At 63.1% G+C, this 22,634-nt stretch overlaps 1 protein-coding gene across 1 annotated transcript; it reads left to right on the top strand.

The window, feature by feature from the left end:
- Positions 1-1,141: 1,141 nt before the first annotated feature.
- DENND4B (DENN domain containing 4B) lies at positions 1,142-9,036 on the top strand. Its single transcript, XM_075724240.1, has 26 exons — positions 1,142-1,440; positions 1,520-1,772; positions 1,869-1,938; positions 2,099-2,268; positions 2,344-2,585; positions 2,685-2,751; positions 2,830-2,888; positions 2,981-3,125; positions 3,233-3,408; positions 3,524-3,624; positions 3,732-3,947; positions 4,060-4,205; positions 4,287-4,425; positions 4,508-4,632; positions 4,748-4,954; positions 5,042-5,170; positions 5,263-5,410; positions 5,470-6,044; positions 6,126-6,248; positions 6,341-6,516; positions 7,440-7,563; positions 7,646-7,879; positions 8,256-8,361; positions 8,471-8,636; positions 8,714-8,778; positions 8,897-9,036. Exons 1-26 carry the CDS (start codon positions 1,142-1,144, stop codon positions 9,034-9,036), a joined length of 4,401 nt encoding a protein of 1,466 aa, XP_075580355.1.
- Positions 9,037-22,634: the final 13,598 nt, after the last annotated feature.

The raw sequence follows: 22,634 nt of genomic DNA on the forward strand, positions 1-22,634 counted from the left end.
CAGCGGGACCCCTCCGTGGGGCTGTCCTTGCTGGGGGTCACCGGGTGGGGTCCATGGGGACAGGAGAGGTCGGGGGAGCCGTCGTGCGGGGCCCCGCCATGTCCCGCTGGCTCTCAGCGGGTGCCTGGCTGCGGGGGCCTGGCTGGGAGGACCCTTGAGAAGAGGGGGATGTGGGGGGGTGCAGGCCAGCTCTGGGGACCCCCCGCCGCCGGTTTCTCCCCACCCGAGGTGAGTGGCAGGAACCTAAATCAGGAGCCAGGGCTGCAGCTCGGCCATCATCATGTAGCACTGGGCTAAAAATGCCCCCGGTGGCAACCTGAGGGGCTGGGGGGTCCCGGGGTCCCCGGCCGGGGGACAGAGACAGGCTCCAGCCGCTGCTGTGGCCTTGCTGCCGTCGTGGGGGCCGCCGGCACGGCTGCAGTGGGGTGCGACCCCCCGCCCCGGCTAAGGGTTTCCTCCTGGGGTCGCGGGGCCACCGCCACATCCCTGCTTGGGGTCTCCGTGCGCGGGGTCGGGACCGGTTTGCCCCCCGCCCCGGGGCGGCTGGGGCAGATCCGGCGACGCGCCCTGGTGCCCCGCAGAGGGGGGTGATGGCGGCGGGGGTGTGACGTGGGTGTTCGCAGCTTCGTCGCCCGCTTCCTTCCCCTTTCCAGCCCGCCCCGCGCAGCTCTCCGGCACCTCCGCGGACCCCTCCTGCGGCGCCTGGGCAAGCGGGGGGCACTGGGGACGGGGAGGGGGTGCGTGGAGGGGAGAGGGGCCAGCTGTGGGCCTGGGGCACGGCCACCAAGCCGGGGGGCTGTGGGGCGGGGTGGGGGGCCCGTCTCAGAGGCGCTGCCCCAGGGGCGTCCCCCCGCAGCTGCTGTGCCGGGAGTGGGGTGCTGCCCCCCCTCCCCAAGCCGTGGGGGTCCCCGTCGCGTCGCCCTGTGCTTAGCGGCGTGACCGGAAGCCTCCTCCCTTCCCGTCCCCGGCGCTTTCGCCCTGTCAGCTGTGCTGTGGGGCACCCCACGCTGCCAGCCTGCCGGGGTGACGGAGCTTTCCCCGCTCCGCGGGACCCCGGGGAGGGCCGTTCGGGGTGGGCCGCGGGGCAGGGTGGGGGTCTCACCCATCCCGCTGTCCCCCCCGCCGCCAGATGCCGTGAGCCATGTCGGACGAGAAGCCCCCGCAGCTGGTGGACTACTTCGTGGTGGCTGGACTGACAGACACCTCGCGGCCGCTGGAGGAGGAGAACCAGCAGCACCGCCCGGCCCGCCCCAGCGAGCCCATCACCGACGTGGCCGTCATCATCCGCTCCCAGGGCGAGGAGGTGCCCCACGGCTTCACCTGCATCGAGACCACCACCTCGGGCCATCCTGTCGACCTCAACGCCGGGCTGCTCAACAACCCCCAGATGTTCATTTGCTACAAGCGGGGCCGGGACAAGCCCCCCCTCATCGAGCTGGGGTGAGTCCCGGGGACGGGGGCCACGCGGGGGGCACGCGAGCTGCCCCGGGGGTCCCCCTCACCCGTCCTCTCCGCCCAGGGTGCACTACGAGGGCAAGGACCGCCCGAAGCCGGGCTATAAGATCCTGGACACGACGCCCTACAGCCGCTCGGCCAACCTCAATTCGGGGGGGCCGGGCCACCAACGCACCTTCCTGACGTACCGGCGGGCGGCCGAGCCCCACGGCCACAACACGCTGGGGGTCACTGACATCTGCCTCATCATGCCCAGCAAGGGCGAGAGCACCCCGCACACCTTCTGCCGGGTGGACAAGAACCTCAACACCAGCATGGTGGGTGCCAGCTCCCACCCCCTTCTCGCCGCTGCTGGGGTGCCCCTGCCGCCGCCCGGCCCGCCCTGACCCCCGCCCTCCGCTCCCTCCTTGCAGTGGGGCCCTGCCCTCTTCCTGTGCTACAAGATTGCCATGGCCAAGGCCAACACGCTGGTCTACGAAGCAGGTAGGGTCTCTCGTGGCGATGTGGGGGGGGGTCAACCCACCGTGGGTTCGCCTTGGCAGGCTGCCGGGCGCCCACCCAGCCAGTCCCTCTCTCCCCGTCCTCAGCTGGATGGTGGAAACGATAAGGCGAGGCTCATCCTCGTGTCTGTCTGTCTGTCCAGGGCTGCTGGGACGTTACCCCGAGCAGGACAGCGAGTCCTTTCCCCTGCCCGAATCGGTGCCCGTCTTCTGCTTGCCCATGGGGGCCACCATCGAGAGCTGGCCGGCTGACACCAAGTACCCGCTGCCCGTCTTCTCCACCTTCGTGCTGACCGGCGCCTCGGGCGACAAGGCAGGACGGGGCGGGGGGGCCGGGGCGGCGGCGGCAGAGGGGGGGTGTCCGGCCCTGACCGCCCGCCCCACGCAGGTGTACGGGGCGGCCATCCAGTTCCACGAGGCGTTTCCCCGGGAGCGGCTGTCAGAGAAGCAGAGCCTGCGCCTGGGGCTGCTGAGCGTGGTGGACCGCCGGCCCGTGGCCGGCCGCTCGCTGCAGACCCGCAAGAGCATCTGCGTCCTCTCCCACTGGCCTTTCTTCGACGTCTTCCGCAAGTTCCTCATGTTTATCTACCGCTACTCCATCTCGGGGCCCCACGTGCTGCCCCTCGAGACGTGAGCGCCGGGCGGGGGGGGAGGTTTTGGGGAGGGGGGACGGGGACAAAGGGGTGGCCCCCGCCGCCTCCCCGCGCTGACGGGCCGCTCTGCCCGCAGGCACATCTCGCACTTCATGCACAACGTCCCCTTCCCGTCCCCGCAGCGGCCGCGCATCCTGGTGCAGGTGAGTCGCCGCACGCATCCCCCGCCGTCCCCGCCTCCCCGCCTTCCCCGCGCCCACCGCATCCCCGTGTCCCCGCAGATGTCCCCATACGACAACCTGCTGCTGTGCCGGCCCGTGTCCTCCCCGCTGCCGCTCAGGTAGGGATGGCTGCGGGGCGCCGGGGCTGGGAGGGACGCAGGGAAAGGGACGCGGGGCGGCTGAGTGACGTCCCCCCCCCCCACCGCTGCAGCGGCGCCAGCTTCCTGACGCTGCTGCAGAACCTGGGCCCTGACAACGCGGTGGCACTGCTGGTGGCCGTGCTGACCGAGCAGAAACTGCTCATCCACTCCCTGCGCCCCGACGTCCTGACCAGCGTGGGCGAAGCCTTGGTGGCGGTGAGTGCCAGGGAGGGGACGCGGCGGGGGACGGAGATGCACGCGCGCACGCCGCGGCGCTGGGGACCCCCGGCCCGCGGTGCTGACCGCCCTCGTCCTGTCCCCAGATGATCTTCCCCCTGCGCTGGCAGTGCCCCTACATCCCGCTGTGCCCGCTGGCGCTGGCTGATGTGCTGTGTGCCCCCGTGCCCTTCATTGTAGGCATCCACTCCAGCTACTTCGACCTCTACGAGCCCCCCAGGGACGTCATCTTCGTCGACCTGGACACCAACACCATCTTCCAGTGAGTGGCCCTTCATTTTTAGCCAGGGCGGGGTGGGCTTCACCAGCCGGCTGCTACCCGGAGGGATGCCGGGGGTCCGCCACCCGCCCTCCCCTCGTCCCTCTGTGCCCCCCAGGAGCGAGGAGCGCAAGCTGCTGTCCCCCCGCTCCCTGCCCCGCCGGCCCTGCAAGGTGCTGCTGGCCTCGCTGCACAGCCTCTCCCAGCAGCTGGACGAGAGTGAGTTGGGGGGTCCAGGGCCGGGGTGGGGGGGACCCCACAGCCGCCTGCACCCCCCCTGCACCCTCAGCACCTCATTTCCCCCCCCCCCCCTCAACTTTTCGCAGTGTACAGCGGGCCGGGGGAGGAGGCGTCGCTGGAGCTGCTGCTGAGCGACGCGGAGGCGGCGCAGGGCCGGCGGGCGCAGCTGGAGCTGGAGGCGCGGGCGGCTTTCCTGCGCTTCATGGCCTGCGCCCTGCGGGGTTACCGCTCCTTCCTGCGCCCCATCGCCCTGGCGCCCGCCCCAGCCGGCCGCGACGCCAGCAGCCTCTTCGCTCTGCAGGGTGGGTGGGCGGGCGGCGGGAAAAAGCGGGGTGGGATTGACCAGGGGAAGACGGGGGGGGGGCGGCTGGATTCAAGGATTTAACCCCCCCCACCACCATCCTGTCCCCTCAGGGTTCCTCAAATCCCGGGAGCGGGCGTACCACCGCTTTTACGGGCAGCTGCTGCGCACCCAGCTCTTCACCCAGTTCATCGAGGATTGCTCCTTCGCCAGCGACCGGGATCCCTGTCTGGAATTTTTCGACACCTGCGTGGATAAGGTGGGTCTGGCCGGCTCCACGTCGTGTCCCTGCGTGCGTCCCCCGCCCCGGCTCCCGCTGACGCCCCGCGCCCCTCCCCAGGTGCAGGCAGAGCTGGAGAAGCCGGAGGAGACCCCGCTGATAGAGCTGGACGACGCGCGGGGCGGCGAGCACACCGTCTTCATCACCCCCCCCGAGCAGCCAGCGGGTCCCGACGGCGCCGAGCTGCCTGCGCGGGTACCGGTGAGACCCCCCCCCCTCGCACCCCCCAGCCCCGCCGCGCCCCCCTGGGTCCCCCCAACTCAGCTTCTGCTCTCCCCCCAGCTACGACGGGTTCCCCACCCTGCGCCCCGAGCTGCTGGAGCCCCCCCGGGACCCGCTGGTGGCCCAGCTCTGCCAGGCCAGGAGCAGCGCTCCCAGCAGCCCGGCCCCGCGCAGAACCAAGCAGGTGAGCGGAGCCGACGGCGCGACGAGTTTGGCCGGGCCTCGGCAGGATGGCGAGGGGTGTGGGATGCCGGCCGCAACCCCTTCCAGCTCCCTCCTCTTCCTCCCCTTGTCCCCAGGAGATGAAGGTGGCCCAGCGCGTGGCCCAGAAGTATTCTTCTGTGCCCGACATGTGGGCCAAGTGCCTGCTGGGGCACTGCTACGGGCTCTGGTTCCTCTACCTGCCCACCCACGTCCGCGCTGCCCCGGCCAAGCTGCGGGCGCTGCAGCTGGCCTACGAGGTCCTGCGCAAGATGGAGGCTCACAAAGTGGTGCTGCCGGACGAGGTGGGCGGCATTTGGGGCTGGGGGGGGTGGGGGGTCTGGCCGTGGGGGACACCCTGGCCACCCCTGATTGCCCCCCACCTCGCCCAGGTCTGCTACCGCATCCTGATGCAGCTCTGCGGGCAGTACGGGGAGCCGGTGCTGTCGGTGCGGGTGCTGCTGGAGATGAAGCGCGCCGGCATCGTGCCCAACACCATCACCTACGGCTACTACAACAAGGTGCCGGGGGGCACACGCGCGCGTTGGGGGACATGGGGGGGGTCTCTGCCGGTGCCTGACTGTGTCCTGTCCCCGTCCCCCCTCCCTCGCAGGCGGTGCTGGAGAGCAAGTGGCCGGCGGGGACCCAGAGCGGGCGCCTGCGCTGGGCCAAGCTCCGCAACGTGGTGCTGGGGGCCGCCCAGTTTCGGCAGCCCCTGCGGCAGCGGGAACGCCGGGCCGCCGCCGCCGCTGCCGCTGCAGGTAGGTGGGGATTGGGGGGCGGGGGGGGCGGGGGAGGGCCAGTGTCACCCTGCTGACAGCCCCCTCGTCCCCTCCCGCAGGCGGCCGAGCCCCCCCGGCGCCCCGTCCCGGCCTGCAGCGGCAGACCACCTGGGCCGGGCGCAGCCTGCGGGACCCCCCGCCGGCCCCCCGGCTGGTGAAGAGCGGCAGCCTCAGCTTCCCCGGCGGCACCCACGGTGAGGGGGGCCGGGGGGGACCGGGGGAGCCCCCGACTACCCGCTCCCCCCCTCTTCCCGCAGCCCCGGACCCGCTGCCCCCCCGGCTGCGGGGTCCCCCCGGCTCGGCCGACGGGAGCTTGTCGGACGTCAGCTTCGCCACCGACGAGAGCGACCGGGCGGACGAGGGGCCGGCGGGCGGCGGGGGCACGCCGCGGCGGGGGCTGGCCGCCAAACTGCAGCAGCTGCTGTCCCCCGGCAAGCGGTCCCCGCTCCGGCCGGCCACCAGCACCGAGCTCCCCGCCGGCCCCCGGGACGCCGCCGACGCCGCCTGCCCACGCCGGGGCTCCGAGCAGCGGGATGGGGACCCCCCGCCGCGCCGCAGCCCCGCCGGGACCCTGCTGCGCCCACGGGAGCGCCCCGAATCCACTGCCTCCGAGGTACCCGGCTTCGCCCCGGGGGGGCTGCGGCTGTTTGTCTGTCTGTCCGTCCTCACTGACAGCGCACGTCTCCCCCCGCAGAGCTCCGTCTCGCTGGGCAGCGAGTTGGACCTGTCGGATGCGTCGGTGGGCAGCACCGGCATTCCCAAATCCTCCGAGCCGACGGCCGATGGGGTGGCAGGGCAGGAGCCGCCCGCTGTGGAGGTGAGTCCGAGCCGGGGGGTCCCGTCCCACCGTGCCCCCCCCCACCCTCTGCCGGTGCCGCCGGGGCTGACGGTGCCGGCGGCGGCGGCCAGGTCCTGCTGTCCAGCTGCTCGCGGTGCCAGGGCTGCGGTGCGCTGGTGTACGACGAGGAGGTGATGGCTGGCTGGACCTCCGACGACTCCAACCTCAACACCACCTGCCCCTTCTGCGGCCGCTCCTTCGTCCCCTTCCTCAGTATCGAGATCCAGGACTTCCAGCTGCCCCCCAGGTGGGACCCCCCCATGTCCCCGTCAACCTGGGGGGAAACCCCGGTGTCCCCAGCGTCCCTCTTTGCTGCCTGCCGCTGTCCCCCTGTCCTCTGGGGGGAATCCCCAACGCCCCGCATCCACCCCGGTGTCCCCAGCGTCCCTCTTTGCTGCCCGCCGCTGTCCCCCCGTACCTCGCATCCTCCAGGGGAAGACCCTCATGGTCCCCATCCTCCCTGCTGTCCCCAGCCCCCCTCTTTGCTGCGCGCCGGTGTCCCCTGTCCTTCTGGGCTCTGGGGGAAAACCCCAACGTCCCGCATCCGCCCCAGTGTCCCCGGTGTCCCCAGTGTCCCTCTTTGCTGCCTGCCGGTGTCCCCTGTCCTGTCCTCAGGAAAAACCCTCATGTCCCACATACTCTCCAGTGTCCCTGCTGTCCCCAATGTCCCTCTTTGCTGCCCACCGCCGTTACCCAACTTTCCACCCTCTGTTTCCCAACTTTCCACCCTCGAAGGGAAAACCCCAACGTCCCATAGCCGCCCCGGTGTCCCCAGTGTCCCTAACCCCCCTCTTTGCTGCCCACCGGTGTCCCCTGTCCTTCTGGGCTCTCGGGGAAAACCTTCATGCCCCACGTACTCTCTGATGTCCCCAGCATCCCTCTTGGCTGCCCACCAGTGTCACTCCTCTGTTCTCTGGGGGAACACCCCGATGTCCCGCATCCACCCCGGTGTCCCCAGTCCCCCTCGTTGCTGCCCGCCGGTGTCCCCCATCCTTCCATCCTCCGGGAGAAACCCTAACGTCCACATCCCCCCCGGTGTCCCCAAACCCCCTCTTTGCTCCCCGCCATTTCCCCCATCCTTCCATCCTCCGGGGAAATCCCTAACGTCCCGCGTCCTCCCCGGTGCCCACACCATTTCCGTAACCCTCCCCCCGGCTCTTTGCTGCGCAGCGTCGCCGCCGACGGCTCCCTCCCTCCTCACGCCGCGCAGGGACCGGTGCTCAGCGACCGCCGCCGCTGCCTGGCCCTGGACGAGGCCGAGCCGGAGCTCTGCAACGGCTGCCCGGATGCGGCGGTACGGGGCCGGGCACGGAGAGGGGAGACGGCGGGGAGGGCCGGGTGTCCCAGCGCTGCGTGTCCCCAAACTCTTCCCGCAGGTGCCGCGGCGGTCGGAGCGGGTGGCTTTCGCCTACCTGAGCCCGTTGGTGCTACGGAAGGAGCTGGAAAGTTTGGTGGAGAACGAAGGCGGCGAGTTCCTGGCGCAGCCGGAGCTGGTGGATAGCCACCCCATCATCTACTGGAACCTCGTCTGGTACTTCCAGCGCCTGGGGCTGCCCAGCAACCTCCCCCGCCTGCTCCTGGGCTCCCAGCATGTCCCCCCGGCCCCGCAGGTAAGGCGGGGGGTGCGGGAGGGGTTTGGGGGGTGCGGGAGGGCTTCGGGGGGGTGCGGGAGGGCTTTGTGGGGTGCGGGAGGGGTTTGGAGGGTGCAGGAGGGCTTTGTGGGGTGCGGGTGGGCTTCGGGGGGCTGCGGAAGGGCTTTGTGGGGTGCGGGAGGGCTTCGGGGGGGTACAGGAGGGCTTTGAGGGGGTGCAGGAGGGCTTCAGAGGGCTGCGGGAGGGCTTTGTGGGGTATGGGAGGGCTTCAGGGGGGTGCGGGAGGGCTTTGTGGGGTGCGGGAGGGCTTCGGGGGGGTACAGGAGGGCTTCGAGGGGGTGCGGGAGGGCTTCGGGGGGGCCGCCAGCCCGGCACCCACCTGCCTGTCCCGCAGGCGCAGCCCCCTGACCCCCCCTGCGTCCGCGTCCGGCTGCTCTGGGACGTCCTGGCCCCCGAGCCCGACAGCAGTCCCCCGCTTTACGTCCTGTGGCGGCTTCACAGTGAGTCGGGGGGCGGCGGGGAGGGGGGAACCGCGGCGGCGGGGCGGTGCTGACCCCCCCGGCTCTGTTCTTTCCGTGTGTGTGTCTGTGTGTCCATCCCCACCCCAAGGTAACGTCCCCACCCGGCTGCGGTCCTGGCGGCCCCACGGCCACCCGGTCTCGCTGGCCTTCCTGGAGGCCGTGCTGAGCCACGTCGGGCTGAGCGAGGTGCACAAAGCCATCGCCCTCTTCCTCGAGGCGCCGGCAGCCCCGGCCGGCCCCCGGCACCTGCAGAGGTAGGGGCGCGAACCCGGACCCCCCCATCGGCACCGGGGTGGCCCCCCCACCCCTGCTCACCGCTCTTCCTCCCCAGGAGCATCTACCGGGAAATCCTCTTCCTCACGCTGGCGGCACTGGGCAGGGACCACGTGGATATCGGTACGGGGGGCTCGGGGGGAGGCTGGGGGGCACTGGGGGTGTCCCGCGGTGACGCTGACGGATGTCCCATCACACCGTCTGTCCCCCCTTCCTCCTCCTCCTCCTCCTCGCCTTGCAGCCGCCTTCGACAAGAAGTACAAGTCGGCCTACAACAAGCTGGCGGGGAGCCTGGGCAAGGAGGAGCGGCGGCGGGCGCAGCCCCCCAGCTCCAAAGCCATCGACTGCCGCAAGAGCTTCGGGGCCACCCTCGAGTGCTAGAGCCGACCCCCCCCCGACCCCCCCCAGGGACAGGGGCAGGGTCCCAGGGCCCCCCCTCCCCTCCCCGGCCCTGGGGGGGCAGCCCCCGCCCCAGCTCACGGAGTGTTTTATATGTCAGTGTTAATATATTTTTATTTATTTATTCCCCCCGCCCCCAGCGCCCCCTCCTCGCTTGTGCTGGCAGCCAGGTGGGTGCCGGGACAGGCTCCACCCCCCCCCCCCCCCAAAATCTTTGCCCTGTCCCCCGTCACCGCCTGCCCCTGCCCGCAGGGTTTGGGGGCCATGGCAGGGGTTTGGGGGTGGGGGGGGGGTTGGGGCCATCGCGGGGGTTTTGGGGGCCACCCCCCGCCCCTTGCACTGTGCAATAGGAGCCCCCCCGCCCCGGGGGTCTGTAAATAAAAGCCGCTGTGGTATTTTCCCTGCTGCCTCCCCGGGCGCCTTCTTTGGGTGGGGGGAGCATCGAGGGGGAGCGGGACCCCCGCCCCCCGGGGGACCCCCCCCAAACCGGGGGGTGCCGGTAGCACGGCGGGGCCATGGGGGGGGGGGGGGGGGGGGGGCAGAGGTGCCAGAGCGCTGGCCTGCGGCCGCGGCGGCCATCTTGGGGCCTGGCAGAGGCCTCGGGGCTGGCGCGAAGCCTCCTCGGCGCCGCGGCCCCGCCCGCTGCCGGTGACCCCGGTTGGGGGGGCGGGGGGGGGACCCGCGGCCCTGCCCGCTCCCGGGCCCTCCCCTCCCCCCCCCCCGGCGTCGCGGCGGGCCACGTGCGGGCCGGTCCCGGGCGCCACGTGGGCCGGGCGCGGGGCGGCTACGGCGGCCGCTTTGGGCCCAAACTCCCCCGCGGGGCGGGGGCGGGGGGGGGGGGGGCGGTTGTGGTGGTTTTTGCCCGCCGACACCGCGCGCGGCCGGCGGTACCCGGATGTCCAGGCTCGGGGACCCATTAAAGGAGCCCCGCCGGGAAGCTCGGCGGCTTGTCATTGGTGGAGCCGCGCGCCAATCTTCGCGCCCTCCCGCCAGTAAGAAGCGGGAGGTGGGTCCGGCGGGGAGGCCGGAAGGGTTTGATTGGCGGAGCGCCGCGTCCGTCGTCGCGCCGCGCCAATGGGCGTCGCGTCTGGGGTCGGGAGGCGGGGCGCGAGCGGCGGGGCCGCTACCCAATCAGCGGCATTGTTTGTGGTGGTGCCGGCTGCGCTCCGCGGCGGCTGGTGGCTGCGGCGCCGCGTCTGCTCCGCCCGCCCGGCCCGGCCCGGCCCCGGCTCGGCCCCGGCTCGGCCCCAGGGCACCCACCGGCGCCCCCGGCCCCTAGGGCGGCGTCCCCCGAGCCAGGTGAGGGCTGCGGGGGCGGGGGGGGCCGGGCCCGGCGGGGGCGGGGGTGCCGGGGGGGGGGGCAGGGCCCGGCGGCGGCGGCGGCGGCGCGGGGGGGCAGGGCTGAGGGGGCGGGTGTCTGCATGGGGGGCAGAGCCGGGGGGCAGCGCCCGGAGGCTCGGGGGGGGCAGAGCGTAGGGGGTTGGGAGGGCGGGGGTGGGGGTGTGCCCTGGGGGGGGGGGGGGACACAGAGCCCGAGGGGGTTTGGGGGGGCAGAGCCCAGGGGGTTTGGCGGGGGGGGGGGGGGGAATGCAGAGCCCAGGGGGCTTGGGGGGGCAGAGCCCCGGTTTTCTGGGGCTGGTGCTAGCACGGTGTAGAGCTCAGGGGGGCTCAGGGGCCCGGGGGGGTTTTGGGGAGCAGAGCCCAGGAGATTTTTAGGGGACAGACCCCAGGGGATTTGGGGGGGCAGAGCCCGGGGGGCGGCAGGGGCCGGACCAGCCCTCGGGAGTGGGCGAGGAGGGCTGGGGGCGGGGATCCCCCGCGGTAAAACGGGGTGTTGGCTCTTCCCCCGGGGCCGGGGGCCGGTCCCTGCCCGGCTGGGCACCGGCTGGGCCGGGGCGGGGCTGCCTGGGCCGGGGGCGGCGGGGGAGCGGGGAGCGGGCGCTGCCTGGCCCCGGGCCCGCTGTGCGTGGGGGGTCCCCGGGGCGGGAGCAGCCGCCTCTCCCCACACCTGGGGGGTCTGGGGGGGGGGGGAGCGGGGGCCGTGCCCCCCCCTCGGGGCTGGGGACCGCGGCTTCGTGGGGAGCGCTGGCGAGCGACGCGGCGCTGGAGCAGCCCTCCGCCATGGGGGGCTTGGGGCTGGCTGCTCCCCCGTCGCCCAGAGGGGACACCCCCTTTGTTCCCTCCTCTTCTGCCGGCTTTCCTTCTGCGATTCCCGTTTCCTTCTGCGATTCCCGTTTCCTTCTGCGATTCCCGTTTCCTTCTGCGATTCCCGTTTCCTTCTGCGATTCCCGTTTCCTTCTGCGATTCCCGTTTCCTTCTGCGTTGCAGTCGCGGCGTTTCCCGGTCCCCTCGCTGGGGAGGCGATGGGAAGGGGTGGTTGACCGTCCCCGGCCTCGCTCTGCTGCCGGTTGGGGAACCAGGTTTTCTGCCCTGCAGGATTTTGCCTCCTTTCTTCGCTTCCCCCCCCGCCTTTTTTCCCCTGATGCTGCTTCCCCACATCAAAACCAGGAGGGGGGGCAGCCAGGAAAACTTTCACGTCTCTGCTTTAACCTGGTGCGAGAGAGTCCAGCGGCTGCCGCCTCCTTCCGTGTGGGCAGCGCAGGCAGCCCTGCCCGCACCCCTTTTGCCGTGGGGATTTGGGTGGGGGGGGGTGTGTGAAAACACCGCTTCTGGGGAGGTGCAGGCCGCCCCTCGCTCGGTGTTTGGGAAGCTGGGCGGCTCGGTTCCTCTCCCCTTTGCCCAATTTCCCAAAAGAAGAGCGTTTGAGGCGTTTCGAAAGGCTCTGCCTTCCCTCGGTGCCTCGGAAGAAGGGTCTCTTTGATGGCGGGGGGTGCTTTGCCAGGAAGAGAGGAGGAGGTTTGGGCAAGCGGAGGGTAGCTGAACGCAAGGAGGAAGAGCGACAGCATATGGATGCGATCGTATCGGTTCGCTTTAGCTGCCTTGCCTTCCTCGCCTTCTGTTTGCTGAAATCACCCCCCGAAGAGGGATTTTTTTTTTTTTTTTTTTTTTTTGAGTCTGCCTTGGCTGCTGACAGGCTGGAGGAGGAAGGGGGGGGTATGAGCCCGTGGGGAACGGCGTCCTTCTGGAAGAAGGTGTGGGAGGTTTTGACTCTTATTTCTCGGTGTGCTTCGGTGGGGGTTGGGGAAGGATTGCAACAACAAGCGGTTCAAGAGGACGGTGGTTTTTAAGGATTGTGCCTGGTTGGCTACCGGCGGAGGAGCGTGCGCCTTCTCGCTGGGGAGCCGCGGGCCAGCCGCGGTTGAACTGCCTAGGTGTGCAAGGAGAGCCCCCCCGCCCCCCGAAATGCTGGCGCTCTGCTCTGGCACGTCGCTGGATTTTAAACGGCCCGTGATGCTCCTGTCACCGGGGGCAAACGCGATTTCAGCTCACGTGGGCATCGGGGGAGCTCGGCGGAGCCGGGGTGCTGCCGGCGCCCGTGGGGTGAAACGTCGCCTTCGCCGCGTTTGCACCTCATCCGAAACGGGGTTCGCGTCCCCTGGGAACGGGTGTGCGTAGGGATCCCCCTGCCTCACCGTGATTTAGGAGCGCGCCTGGAATTTGTTGCGTTCCCGGTTCTTCTGGGTGCATCGGAGCCGCCGATCGCCCCGGTGGTGGGAAACAGCCGAAAAGACCCGTATCAGGGCCGGCGACCTGGTTTCCGAGCCGTTAAGATCTTCGGCGCGAGGTGCAACCTTCGCTTCGGCGCTTTTCCTGATCACGAGGCTGCGTGAAACCGAATGTGACGTGCAGCTGACAGGGAGCATCCATCTTTGCAGCGCTGCGGTTTGCCCGTGCTGAGAGCGGCCTGCCTTCCTCTTCCGACGGCTAACGGGCTCCTGCCCCCAGCTCCGCTCGGAGCATCCCGCTCCCCGCTCTGCTCCCGGCCGCTCCGGCGCGGGGTCGGGGGTGGCTGCCTCCTTTCGAATGTTTCTGGGAGGGGGAGAGTAGAAATATCTACTTGGCAGAGTTAATTAAACTTAAGATGCTCTTGAAAGCGTCTTCTCTGCCGACGTTTCCTTGCGAGGGAGCGGTGCGGGGTGCCGCTGAACGGCTCGCAAGATGCAGGGGGGTTGAAATGAGAGGAGCTTCCCAGAGCCGCTGCTCTCATCCCTCGCTGCTCCCCTCAGCATTTAAGGAAAAGCAATTGCTGAAGCTTTTTTTTTTTTTTTTTTTAAATTTTTTAAATTTATTTCCCTGTTAATTGACAATTCTCTGTGCTTTGTCGTTCCCCCCCCAAAACTACAAGCCGCTCGCCGGGCCCTGGTCTCGCGGGGGGCAGTGGGCTGCGGCCCCTGTCACCCGATAACTCGCCCCTTTTCGGGAGCCAGCCGGGGGGAGCCTTTGTCTGGCGAGCGGCCCCGCTCATCCCGGCTCAGGAGTCCTGAGCGTAAGAATTGCTGATTTGTAAAACATTTTGGCAATAACAAGAACTAGGGATGGGGCGGGGGAAATCCCTGATTTTTTTTTTTTTTTTTACAACCCAGTGCATCGCCCCACGGAGAGCAACTTTGATTTTTTTAAAGGGGCGTTTGGTTCGGGCGGTGTTTAAAGCCGCTGGCTTGCAAGCACCGAGCGCAAGGCTCTGCGTCGTGTTTGTGCCGAGGCACAACAGCAAAATGTTTCTGTTTAAAAGAAAAAAAAAAAAAAGAGATTGGCTATAAATCTAATCCCCGTGTAAAGCTATCCACCTCGCGCGCAGAAATTCAACCTATCAGGCCGTGCCACATGCCGCTGCGGTTTTATAGCGTTGGATCGAGCGCTGGAAGATGGAGAAGAAACTTACTTTTACGCGGAGCTGCCGTGCCGAGACCTCGCCGGCGCTTCTTGCGCGGGCAGGTCGAGCGCGGACGCGGTTTGGGGATTCGTTTGCTTCCGTAGCTCCTCGGTGCTGCGAGTGGAAAGCCGCATTTTTGGGGTTTGCCTGGAGACTCGTGGATTTCTGCTCCTTAATCTTGAGGTGGTTCGGAGGAGCCCAGTTACAGATGGCTGGGGTTTCATTTGCCATGACTTTTTTTTTTTTGTTGTTGTTGCATGTAGGTTATTTTGCAGGGTTTTTTTTAAACACGTGGGTTGATATGTCGCTGCTCCGTAACTTAATTTGCAACATCTCGGGGCGACGCACCAAGCGACGGGGCCTGGGAAGTGAGATGTTGCGATGAGCCCGTGCTTCTCTCTCTCACCGTTAAGGGTAGACTTCGAGTCATTTCTCTCGATCGGTTTCAGTATTTCAGGTAATTTGGCTATTTTAAAAAAAAATTTTAAAAATCGCAAACATTCTCCGCCTCGGCTGAGCTTTCTTCAGGAGGTTTCCGTGGAAAGTGGTGGAAAAGCGAGGAGCTGTGCTCGCACGCGTCCCGGTGGGCCATCTGCCTGGGGAGAGGCTCGTTTTGCCGTGGCACGTACTTATTGCGAGAGGTGGAGTTGAAATGCTTATCTGGGTCATTTGAAAAAGAGAATTATTTTTTTTTTTTTTTTTAAATTCTTTGTTTTTCCCCCCTTAAAGAGCATTACTCTGAAATTGGGACTTTGGCAAATATCGCCAACCCACCCGGTGTGACAGTCGGGGTCTTGCTTTCGGGGGCCTGGACGGCCTGCCTTGCCGCGCTCTCAGGCTGCGGTTGGGGTGGGCGACAAAGCCTCGTGCCGGAGGGATGCCGGTGGCCCGTGGATGTGCGGTGCTTCTTGTCTTCCTGCTTTTTTGTTAAAGCTGGGAACGCATGGACATAAAGCGGAGCTAACCTTAAAATGGAGCTACGTACCCGGTTGTCCTGGTGCTTTCCAGCTCTCTGCGGAGCAGTTGAGGCCGACGGTGACTTTCCCCTTCCCTGAGCGTCGCCAGCCGAGCACAGCATCCCCAGCTTTCCTGCTCTTTCCCAGACCTCCAGTTAAACTGGAAACCGGCCTTCGGACACCGCCGCGTTCGTGCGCCAACCCTGATTTGGAGAGAAATTATTTCCCGGGTTAATTGGGCGGAGGATGGAAGCCGTCCCGGCATCGCGGTGGTGCCTGGGTCCAGCGTGGCTTGGCTTCCGTGGGGCTACAGCGAGAAACCGCCCCGGGCTGGGGAGGGGGGCCGGGGACCCCGGGCGCGGGGCGGTCGTTTGGGCGTCGCAGGTCCCTTCCTCGCGCTGGGCGGCTTTTTCATCCCGTACCTATTTCCTTGGAGGCATCGCCCTTCGCTCTCTCCCCTTCAGATGCCCAAAATCTTAAAGAATGCCGTTAGGATGATTATTTTTCTTTTTTTCATGGAATCAAGGAAAACCGAAGGAATTCCATGGTTGTCTTTGCTGGTTTTCCCCACTGCGACCCACGTCACTGGGGCGATGAGCTCTGCGTAAGGAATGCAAGAGTGAGGTTCTCCCTCCGGTTGTTCTAACGTCTCTGGGTGCTTCTGCGCCCTTTTCAAGTAGAGCTCTGGCCCGAAGGTGCAGGGGCTCCTCGCTGCAACGAATCGGTTCCCTCCTGTCGCCTTACGGTCTTGTGCGCAGCCAGAGTGGGCGATTATCGCAGGTCGGATGGTTTTAGGTTTGTCAAGCGCCTCGGTGCGTGCACAGACCTCGAAAAGCTCGTCCCCGTCCGTGGGGAGTGGGTCGGGGAAGAGGCTGCAGTGCTGGGATTAATTATTATTATTTTTTTTTAATTCTCTGTGATTTTCATATAAATGGGGCGTATCGCTTCTAATTGAATCGCTCTCGGCCCTCGCAAAGACGGGATTATTTAAGATGCATTGAGGAAAGGGGGATAACGCTAAACTTCGGATCGCAATTAGTTTTGCAACTCTGCCCCTTGGACGCGGAATATTATCCAGTTATTTGTGATAGCGGTATCCGGAATATGCCTGAAATCCTTCTGAAGACCAGCACCAGCATTTGGAATTTGGAGGGTGTGAGGAGGGGCGCTTCCAAGCCTCCTCTCTAAAATTAGACCAAAGACCGGCGCGGAGGAGTCTATAAAGAGCCTCGGGGGCTTTTTTTCCATGGAGCATTGGCGTGACCGCCACACGTCGGTCCTGCGAAGCCGCATCCATTTTGTTTCATCCCTAATCAAAGTCTTTTGGCTTCGCGGCAGCAGCAGGTATTTCCAGGTAGGTGGTACCAGCTCTGGTGGAGCCGTGCACGTGCCGGGATGGCTTAATGGGCTTCCACTGGATGGAGGCTGCTCCCGCTCGGGTTTGAGCGTGCATTTTGAGTGCGAAATTGTCCAATTTCAGTCCCAAGGGTAGATCCGAGGCAGCCCTCGCCTGCCTGGCTCCTCGAGGCCGGAGGAGCATCCTGCCGGGTGATCGACAGAGTTGCGAGAGGGGAGAGAGTGGCATTAAAAGACCATTGAGGTGGTGACGGAAAGCAAAAAGCAGAGAAGTTCTCGGTTCGGGCTGAAACGAGCTGTGCCTCCTCTGGTCCCACGGCACAACAGGCAGCGGCGAGGAAGGAGGAAAGGCGTCCTGTCGTGCTCGGAGGTGCCGGAGGATCTGCCCCACGGCGCGCGTTTTCCCCCCGCCCCTTTTGCTGGTTTTCGTCGCGGCAGTCGGCGTTCTCTTAGCGGTTCTTTTCCTGCGTAAATTTTTTCATGCCTGGTCTTTAAAGGCAAACCTCGCCGCTGTTGAATATGCAAACGCGCGGTGCCGTCGGTGGGGCGGCTGGTGCATGTGCTCTCCCGGCGTGCCGGCTGCCGGAGCCCTGCGCTGGTGGCTTGCGGGCGCCTGCGTCGAAATAGCGGCTCGGTACGGCTGCGCGGGGGCCAGGCGGTGCTAATAATAAAATAACTTGTGGCCGTGTGCCCTTCGGTTCAACGGAAGAGTTAAAAATGCCGTAAAACACCCCGTTCTGGATCCTGTAGGGTCAGCGGTAGCGGTGCTGCTGCTCCGCACCCCCGTGCCGCCAGACTTGGGCTTCTGGGGCAAATTGTGGTGACCATAAGCTCAAACCGCCCGAAGCCAATAAGTGTGTTTTTCGAGAGTATCCCAGATTTAGGCCTCATTTTCATTGAATCGCAGAAAACGAATGCAAGAATCCCATTTCTTTGGGATTAGACCTAACCAAAACCCATCGGTCATGTCGGGAAGAGGATGCCGCCGCTTACTGCCCGTTTTCCATCTCCTGGACCTGCAGCTTTGGGTTGTGCCCTCTCCGTGCCTGGGAGCAAGCAGCTGTGTGCTTCGATACGCAAAGACAAAACGTTCAAACACTTGCCTTTCGTTCCAGTTAATGCTCTGGTTTGGTATCGGGGGCTAGAAACGGGATCTTTATCACCAAACCTGGCATAAAGATAAATATTTGCAGGGAATAGAAGCCCGTCTGCATGCGGCGAATCGAAGCGTTGCCTTTCCCCGTCCAAATCTTTCTGGGCCTGATGCTGCGGTTTCGGATGGCCGGGGTTGCCCTGGGGAGCAGACGGGCGCGTCCCTCCTCTTCCCAAGGCAGAGGGCTCCCAGGAAGCAAACTACGGAAACGGGATTTCGGAGGAAAGAGGCCAGACCTCTCCCCATTGAGCTGTTGTGTTGGGATCGGGCTTTTTATCCCGCTTCTGCCGAGCCCGAACGCCTTTTGGTCGCGTCCCTACCAGCAAGGAAACAGATGGAAGCGCGTTTCTTCAAGCTCCCAGCAAGGAAGGAGGATGCGTGCTCCTGAAATGCCTCTCGTCGGGGACCAAATCTAGCTCTGGTCCCCCAAACTGCTCGCCTGCCGCGGCGCTTTGGGGCGTAGGTCAGCTCCGGCTCCCCGGTCTCCTCGGGTCCACGCAGGAAGCTTTCTCATCGCCGGCCCGGCACGGAGACTCGCCAAGCCGGCATGCGAGATCTCGCCCTGCTGCCGCGTCCTCCCTTCGGGGAGCGGGGGAGACGTGGAGGGAGATGGATGACCTGAAATCCTCGTGCCGACGAGGTTTTTGCTGCTGACAAGTTTTGGGTTTAACAGTTTGCTTGGGTTTTGGTTGTTGGGTTTTTTTTTTTTTTTTACCCCCCTTTTCCTGACTGCCTAACGCAGTTTGTAGGAGAAGAAAGATAATTCACTTTAATGAATTATAAAACTTGTTTCACTGCAGTGGGTCTTCATTTTTCCTTTTGTCTGCAGCAGAGTCACTGTTTGAGTAGAATAAAATTAACTTAGTCCCTGAAAAGACAAAAGAGCTGAAACTCCTCGCTGCTGCGAGGAGCTGAGGGAGGGAGGGGGCAGGACATTATCTCGAAGGCCCCATATGCTTTGCCAATCATAATGTTTGGGGTTGTTTTTTTTTTTTTTTTTTTTTTTTTGTAATCCGGAGTTTTAAATTTAAACACTTTGCCATTTAAAAATGGTTCTTTTATATATAAATTTTTTTGTTTTCCCAGTCAGTCGCTGAGAGCCGTACACACGTATCCGGAAACAAACTGAGTAAAGTTAACGAAACTGCAGCGTCGTTGCAAAGAGCTCCAGGTGTAGGCTCTCGCTCCGGCAACCGCCCGTGTTTAGCGAGGGACTGAGATACTGAGCGGAAAACCCGCTCGGCCTTTGTGCTGCGTGACTTGCTACGTAATCGTAGGGAATTTTAAGATTTGTGCCGTAAAGTTTTTGTTAAAATTGGATCATTGTCGCGGTTAGGTGGCTGAGTGAAGGTCCGCACCAGGGCTTGGACTGGGGAGTAGCTGGAACTCTGAGCATCAGCTGAGCTGCTCCCAGTTTGCTCCCAGTTTAAAACCACCCTTTAGACGGTGGTTTGTAGCGATTCCCCGGAGCGGGCGACTGATGTGCGGGGTGGAGATGCTGCTCCCGTACCCGGAGCGAAGCTGTCCGCTCCTCAGACGCATCTGTTAACGCCCCACGCAGTCGGCCTTGCCTTTGTCACCAGCCAAGAGATGATGCTCTTTAGATTTTGTTTGTTTGTTTGTTTTCAAAAGGGAATTTTGAGTGAAAGAAAATCAATCGGACAGATGCAGACTTTGAGAGAGTTTCAAAATGGTTGCTTGGTAATAGTCCCTTGTCGAATAAGCCCAAACCTAATGCATTTTCCCCTTCTGTGAATCACTCCTTAACTTGCTTCTTATTAAAGTCCCTGATTCTAATTTAATCTTGGAGACCTGACAATTTTAAATACCTACTAGTGCAGCGTGCGTCCGATCTGGCATTTCAATAGCTTATTGTTTAATTCCCTGCAACAATTTCAACAACCCGGCGGCCGTGCGGAGGAAGGCGGCACTTCGGTGGCCGTGGCCGGATCCTCCGCTCTCGATTCGGAGGCGCCGGTTTAACGTAACGCTGCGCGTTCGGTAGCCCTGGAACAACACACGTGTCCGCTGAAATAGAGGAAAGATGCTAATATACTTGTATTTTAAAGGAACGGCTTTAACGGAAGGTCAGATCCTGAATTTCTTTAGCAATGCTGTTTTAAAATAACCTCCCTTCCGGGCTCAGCTGTATTTAGTCGGTGTGTTTCGCTGAGATTTGGATAAATCGAAGGAACGGCGGGTCGGGAAGCTTGCTGCAAGCCACCAAGGATGTCTTACTAAATTGCAGGGCGCCATATGGCAGTTCCGGGTGGTTCTCCCGGTGTGCCGGCGAGCCCGTTTTCTTGATGGCTTGCAAATGGGGTTTGGTTGGCCCACCAGCGGCCCCCGGACTCCTTGCTTTCTCTTCCCCGTATGGGCTTGTTTTGGTGTTTCGCTCTCACACTGGCGTTTTTACGCTGATTACGCTTTACTCTCATTTATTCTGCTGCTCCGAAATACGTGGACCCAAAGTGCCGCTCGCTCGTTTTACGTTTCAGCGCTGAAAACAACTGGACTGGGAAGCCGGCAGCTGCTGGACATGGTTAGCTTCCCACGCGTTGTGGTGAGGATAGAAATAGGACTGCCGGCCTTTCGCTTTCCGGTGGGATAGCACCGTGATGAAAATATCGCATTGCAGCTAGCCGGTGGTGTCACGGATGCCGACTGGTCTGGTAAAATTGCCATTAAAAGTGAGCGAGGGGAGCTCACCTTGGCATTGTAGTGAAAAATTCAAAGGAGCTCAGTCCAGGGGCGGATCTGAGCCTTGGTTGTGTTGCATTTTAGAGAGAATTGATCATTTTGGAGGGGTTAACCCCAGCCCTGGCCTGAGCTTCGGTAGCGGGGTTGTGCCGGTTGGGACTAGCCCGTAGAAAACGAAGTAACTGTGAATCATGCCGAGGCAGTCCTGGCGGCCTCTTCCCGGTGAACGTTGCTCTGCTTCGTGTGAGTTTGCTGGTGAAACCTTGTTAACCAGTTCCTTCTCCTTGAGGTTAGCAAGCTTTGACGTTGTATTGAACGGCGAGTTAGGTCTCCGGTTTAAAAAAAAAAAAAAATCCATTCCTTCCCTCATGTAATCATCTTCCAGTTTTACCAAAATATTTTTCAAAGTCCTTGTTGTTCGTCTGAAGCTGTATTGTGATGATGACGATCATCTGCTTGCTGTTAGCTAATGAGGAGGAAAGAAAGTCCAAAAAACGTGAAGAGGAGGGGATTTGGTCCCAGATCCCTCTGTTCTGAAGGAGAAGAGGCAGCTGGGATGACAGATTTATAACCAAAGGACAGCGCAGGTGGGGAACGGGCAAGGAGGGAGGAGACGGGTCCTGGTGAAGCCCCCCCGGTTCCTGTCGCTGGCTTTGCCGCAGAAAGCTCTCCCGTTTGGGTCCCGCTGTGCCGGAGCCTTCCCGGTGCTCCCCGGCACAGCGAAGAGCAGTGACAGGCCATGGGACCGGGCCTTGGGTTTGGTTTGGGTCTTTTTTTTTTTTCCGCCCCAGAAAAATGATTAGAGGAGATTAATTGTTCTTAGACGCGTTGGTTTGAAATACCAGCAGCGCGGATGCAAGTCTGTGTCCTGACCTGCGGTTTAGTCTTTCGGCTCCTTGTGGAGTCTCGCCTGGAGATTCAGCGCGGGATTTGGGCGACGCCGAGGAGCGGTGCTGCTGCTGTCCCCCTCCTTCAGCGATACGGGGATGTTACTGCTTTGAATTGCTGACTTTATTCCTGTTCTTATCTTTACACCACCGACGATTGTCTGTCATTGGAGGTTTAGTTCTGGTTGAATTTGAAGTTCAATAGAAATGTTGTAATTAAATCTTTTTCTCCTCCCCAACGACTGTTGTGACGTTTAGCGCTCTTTGGATCGTGGGCTTTCTTCTTGCCATAAGCTCATATAAGGGTTTGTAGATGGAATGAGCCTCCGGCCATCTTCACGCCGGGTGTTGGGAGTCTTCTGGGCTCAACCTGGTTACCAGCCTGTACCTTCAAATCACCCTCTGCTCCTCATCTCCTACACCCTTCTGCATGGTCAAACGCCCTGGATTCATCACTTGTCGGGAGCATTACCCAATTTTGGTATTATTATTTTGGCTTATTTTGGGGTTGTGGCACCGTCGTCGTTTCCTGGGCCAGCGTGCGGTGGTCAGACCATGGGCTAAATCTCACCCTGCCGTTACTTGGGCACCGCGCTACGTTAGTCCTTTAACAAGTGACTTTGTAATTCAAACTTTCCAAATATTTCGTCCCAATAAATTAACTCCAGGCGATCGCATCCTACTTTTCTGGTCGGCCGCCTCTTTCTTACCTTCCCGATTAGTTACCTGGGAAAGCTTGAAGGTTTGCCGCCCTAGAGACCCTTGCCACCCGTCCTTTGTGTATTATATACAAGAATCGCTGTAAAAGCGTAGCTGAAGAGAAGATGGGGACTTCTGGGCTAATCACCCAGCAGAGCCGACGGGAATGGGGAGAGATTTCTCAGCGCTGGATCACCTGCAGATAATGAATTGGGTTCGGGAAACAGAGCCGCATAAAAGCAGCTATTGTTAGCACTTTTGCAGACTTCGTCAAAGGCCTTTTCATACTGGAAATAGAAGCACCCAGAGGATGGGTCCGTCTGAAAGGACCCTAAAATTCAATTAAATGAACAGTCCAGTGATGTTTTACCAATACCTGTCCCCATCCTGCCCATAAAGATCTTTCAGAAGCCTTAACAGTGGGATAAAGGACAGGGCAGGAGGAGAGATGTGAGGCATCTTCAACCACCCCTAATTTGCTGGAAGCGGTTTCATCTCTGCCGAATCTCCACACGCCTTAAAACAAGGATGAAAGGTCTGGAGGAAGATGGGGAGTACGGAAAAAGCGTGAAACAGTCCTGAAAATCAGAGAATGGAAACGGCTGAGGACAGAGAAAAACCCTGAAGAAACTTTTTGCTGCGGTGGGTTGATGTCGACGAGGAGGTGAGATAAAGACGTGTGCGGCGGAGATTTCCCTGGAGGGAACCGTTTGAGGTAGCGCGGTCTCCTCCTTGAGACGAGCTGATGTTTCTCCATGGCGTGGTGCAGAAATTACAGAAAGTGCAGAAATTACAGAAATTACAAGCTGCGTGGCTGCGGGGAGGTGAATCCCAGCGAGTACCAGTGCACGGGCTGGGGCCGCACTGAGCGTCGTACGCGGACACGGTGCTGGGGAGCTGAATTTCAGCTGCCAAGACCCGCAACGCATTGCTTAGGCGTGAACGTTGAGAGGCAGTCAGCAAAAACATCTTGGTTCCGGGTTTTAAACGAGGAGAGGGTCCACGTAACTGGAGCCAAGCAGCGTTATGTTAGAGATAACGGCAGGCTGCGGAGG

The sequence above is a fragment of the Pelecanus crispus genome, chromosome 22 (genome assembly GCF_030463565.1).
Source record: "Pelecanus crispus isolate bPelCri1 chromosome 22, bPelCri1.pri, whole genome shotgun sequence".
Taxonomy (NCBI): Eukaryota; Metazoa; Chordata; class Aves; order Pelecaniformes; family Pelecanidae; genus Pelecanus; species Pelecanus crispus.

What these genes read in the sequence shown, in the direction of transcription:
- DENND4B (XM_075724240.1), top strand. Translation starts at nt 1,142, where the DNA reads ATGTCGGACGAGAAGCCCCCGCAGCTGGTGGACTACTTCGTGGTGGCT. An exon ending in CAGCCTCTTCGCTCTGCAGG is followed by an intron (nt 3,948 to 4,059) that starts GTGGGTGGGCGG and finishes CTGTCCCCTCAG; the next exon opens with GGTTCCTCAAATCCCGGGAG. An exon ending in CCCCGCGCAGAACCAAGCAG is followed by an intron (nt 4,633 to 4,747) that starts GTGAGCGGAGCC and finishes CCTTGTCCCCAG; the next exon opens with GAGATGAAGGTGGCCCAGCG.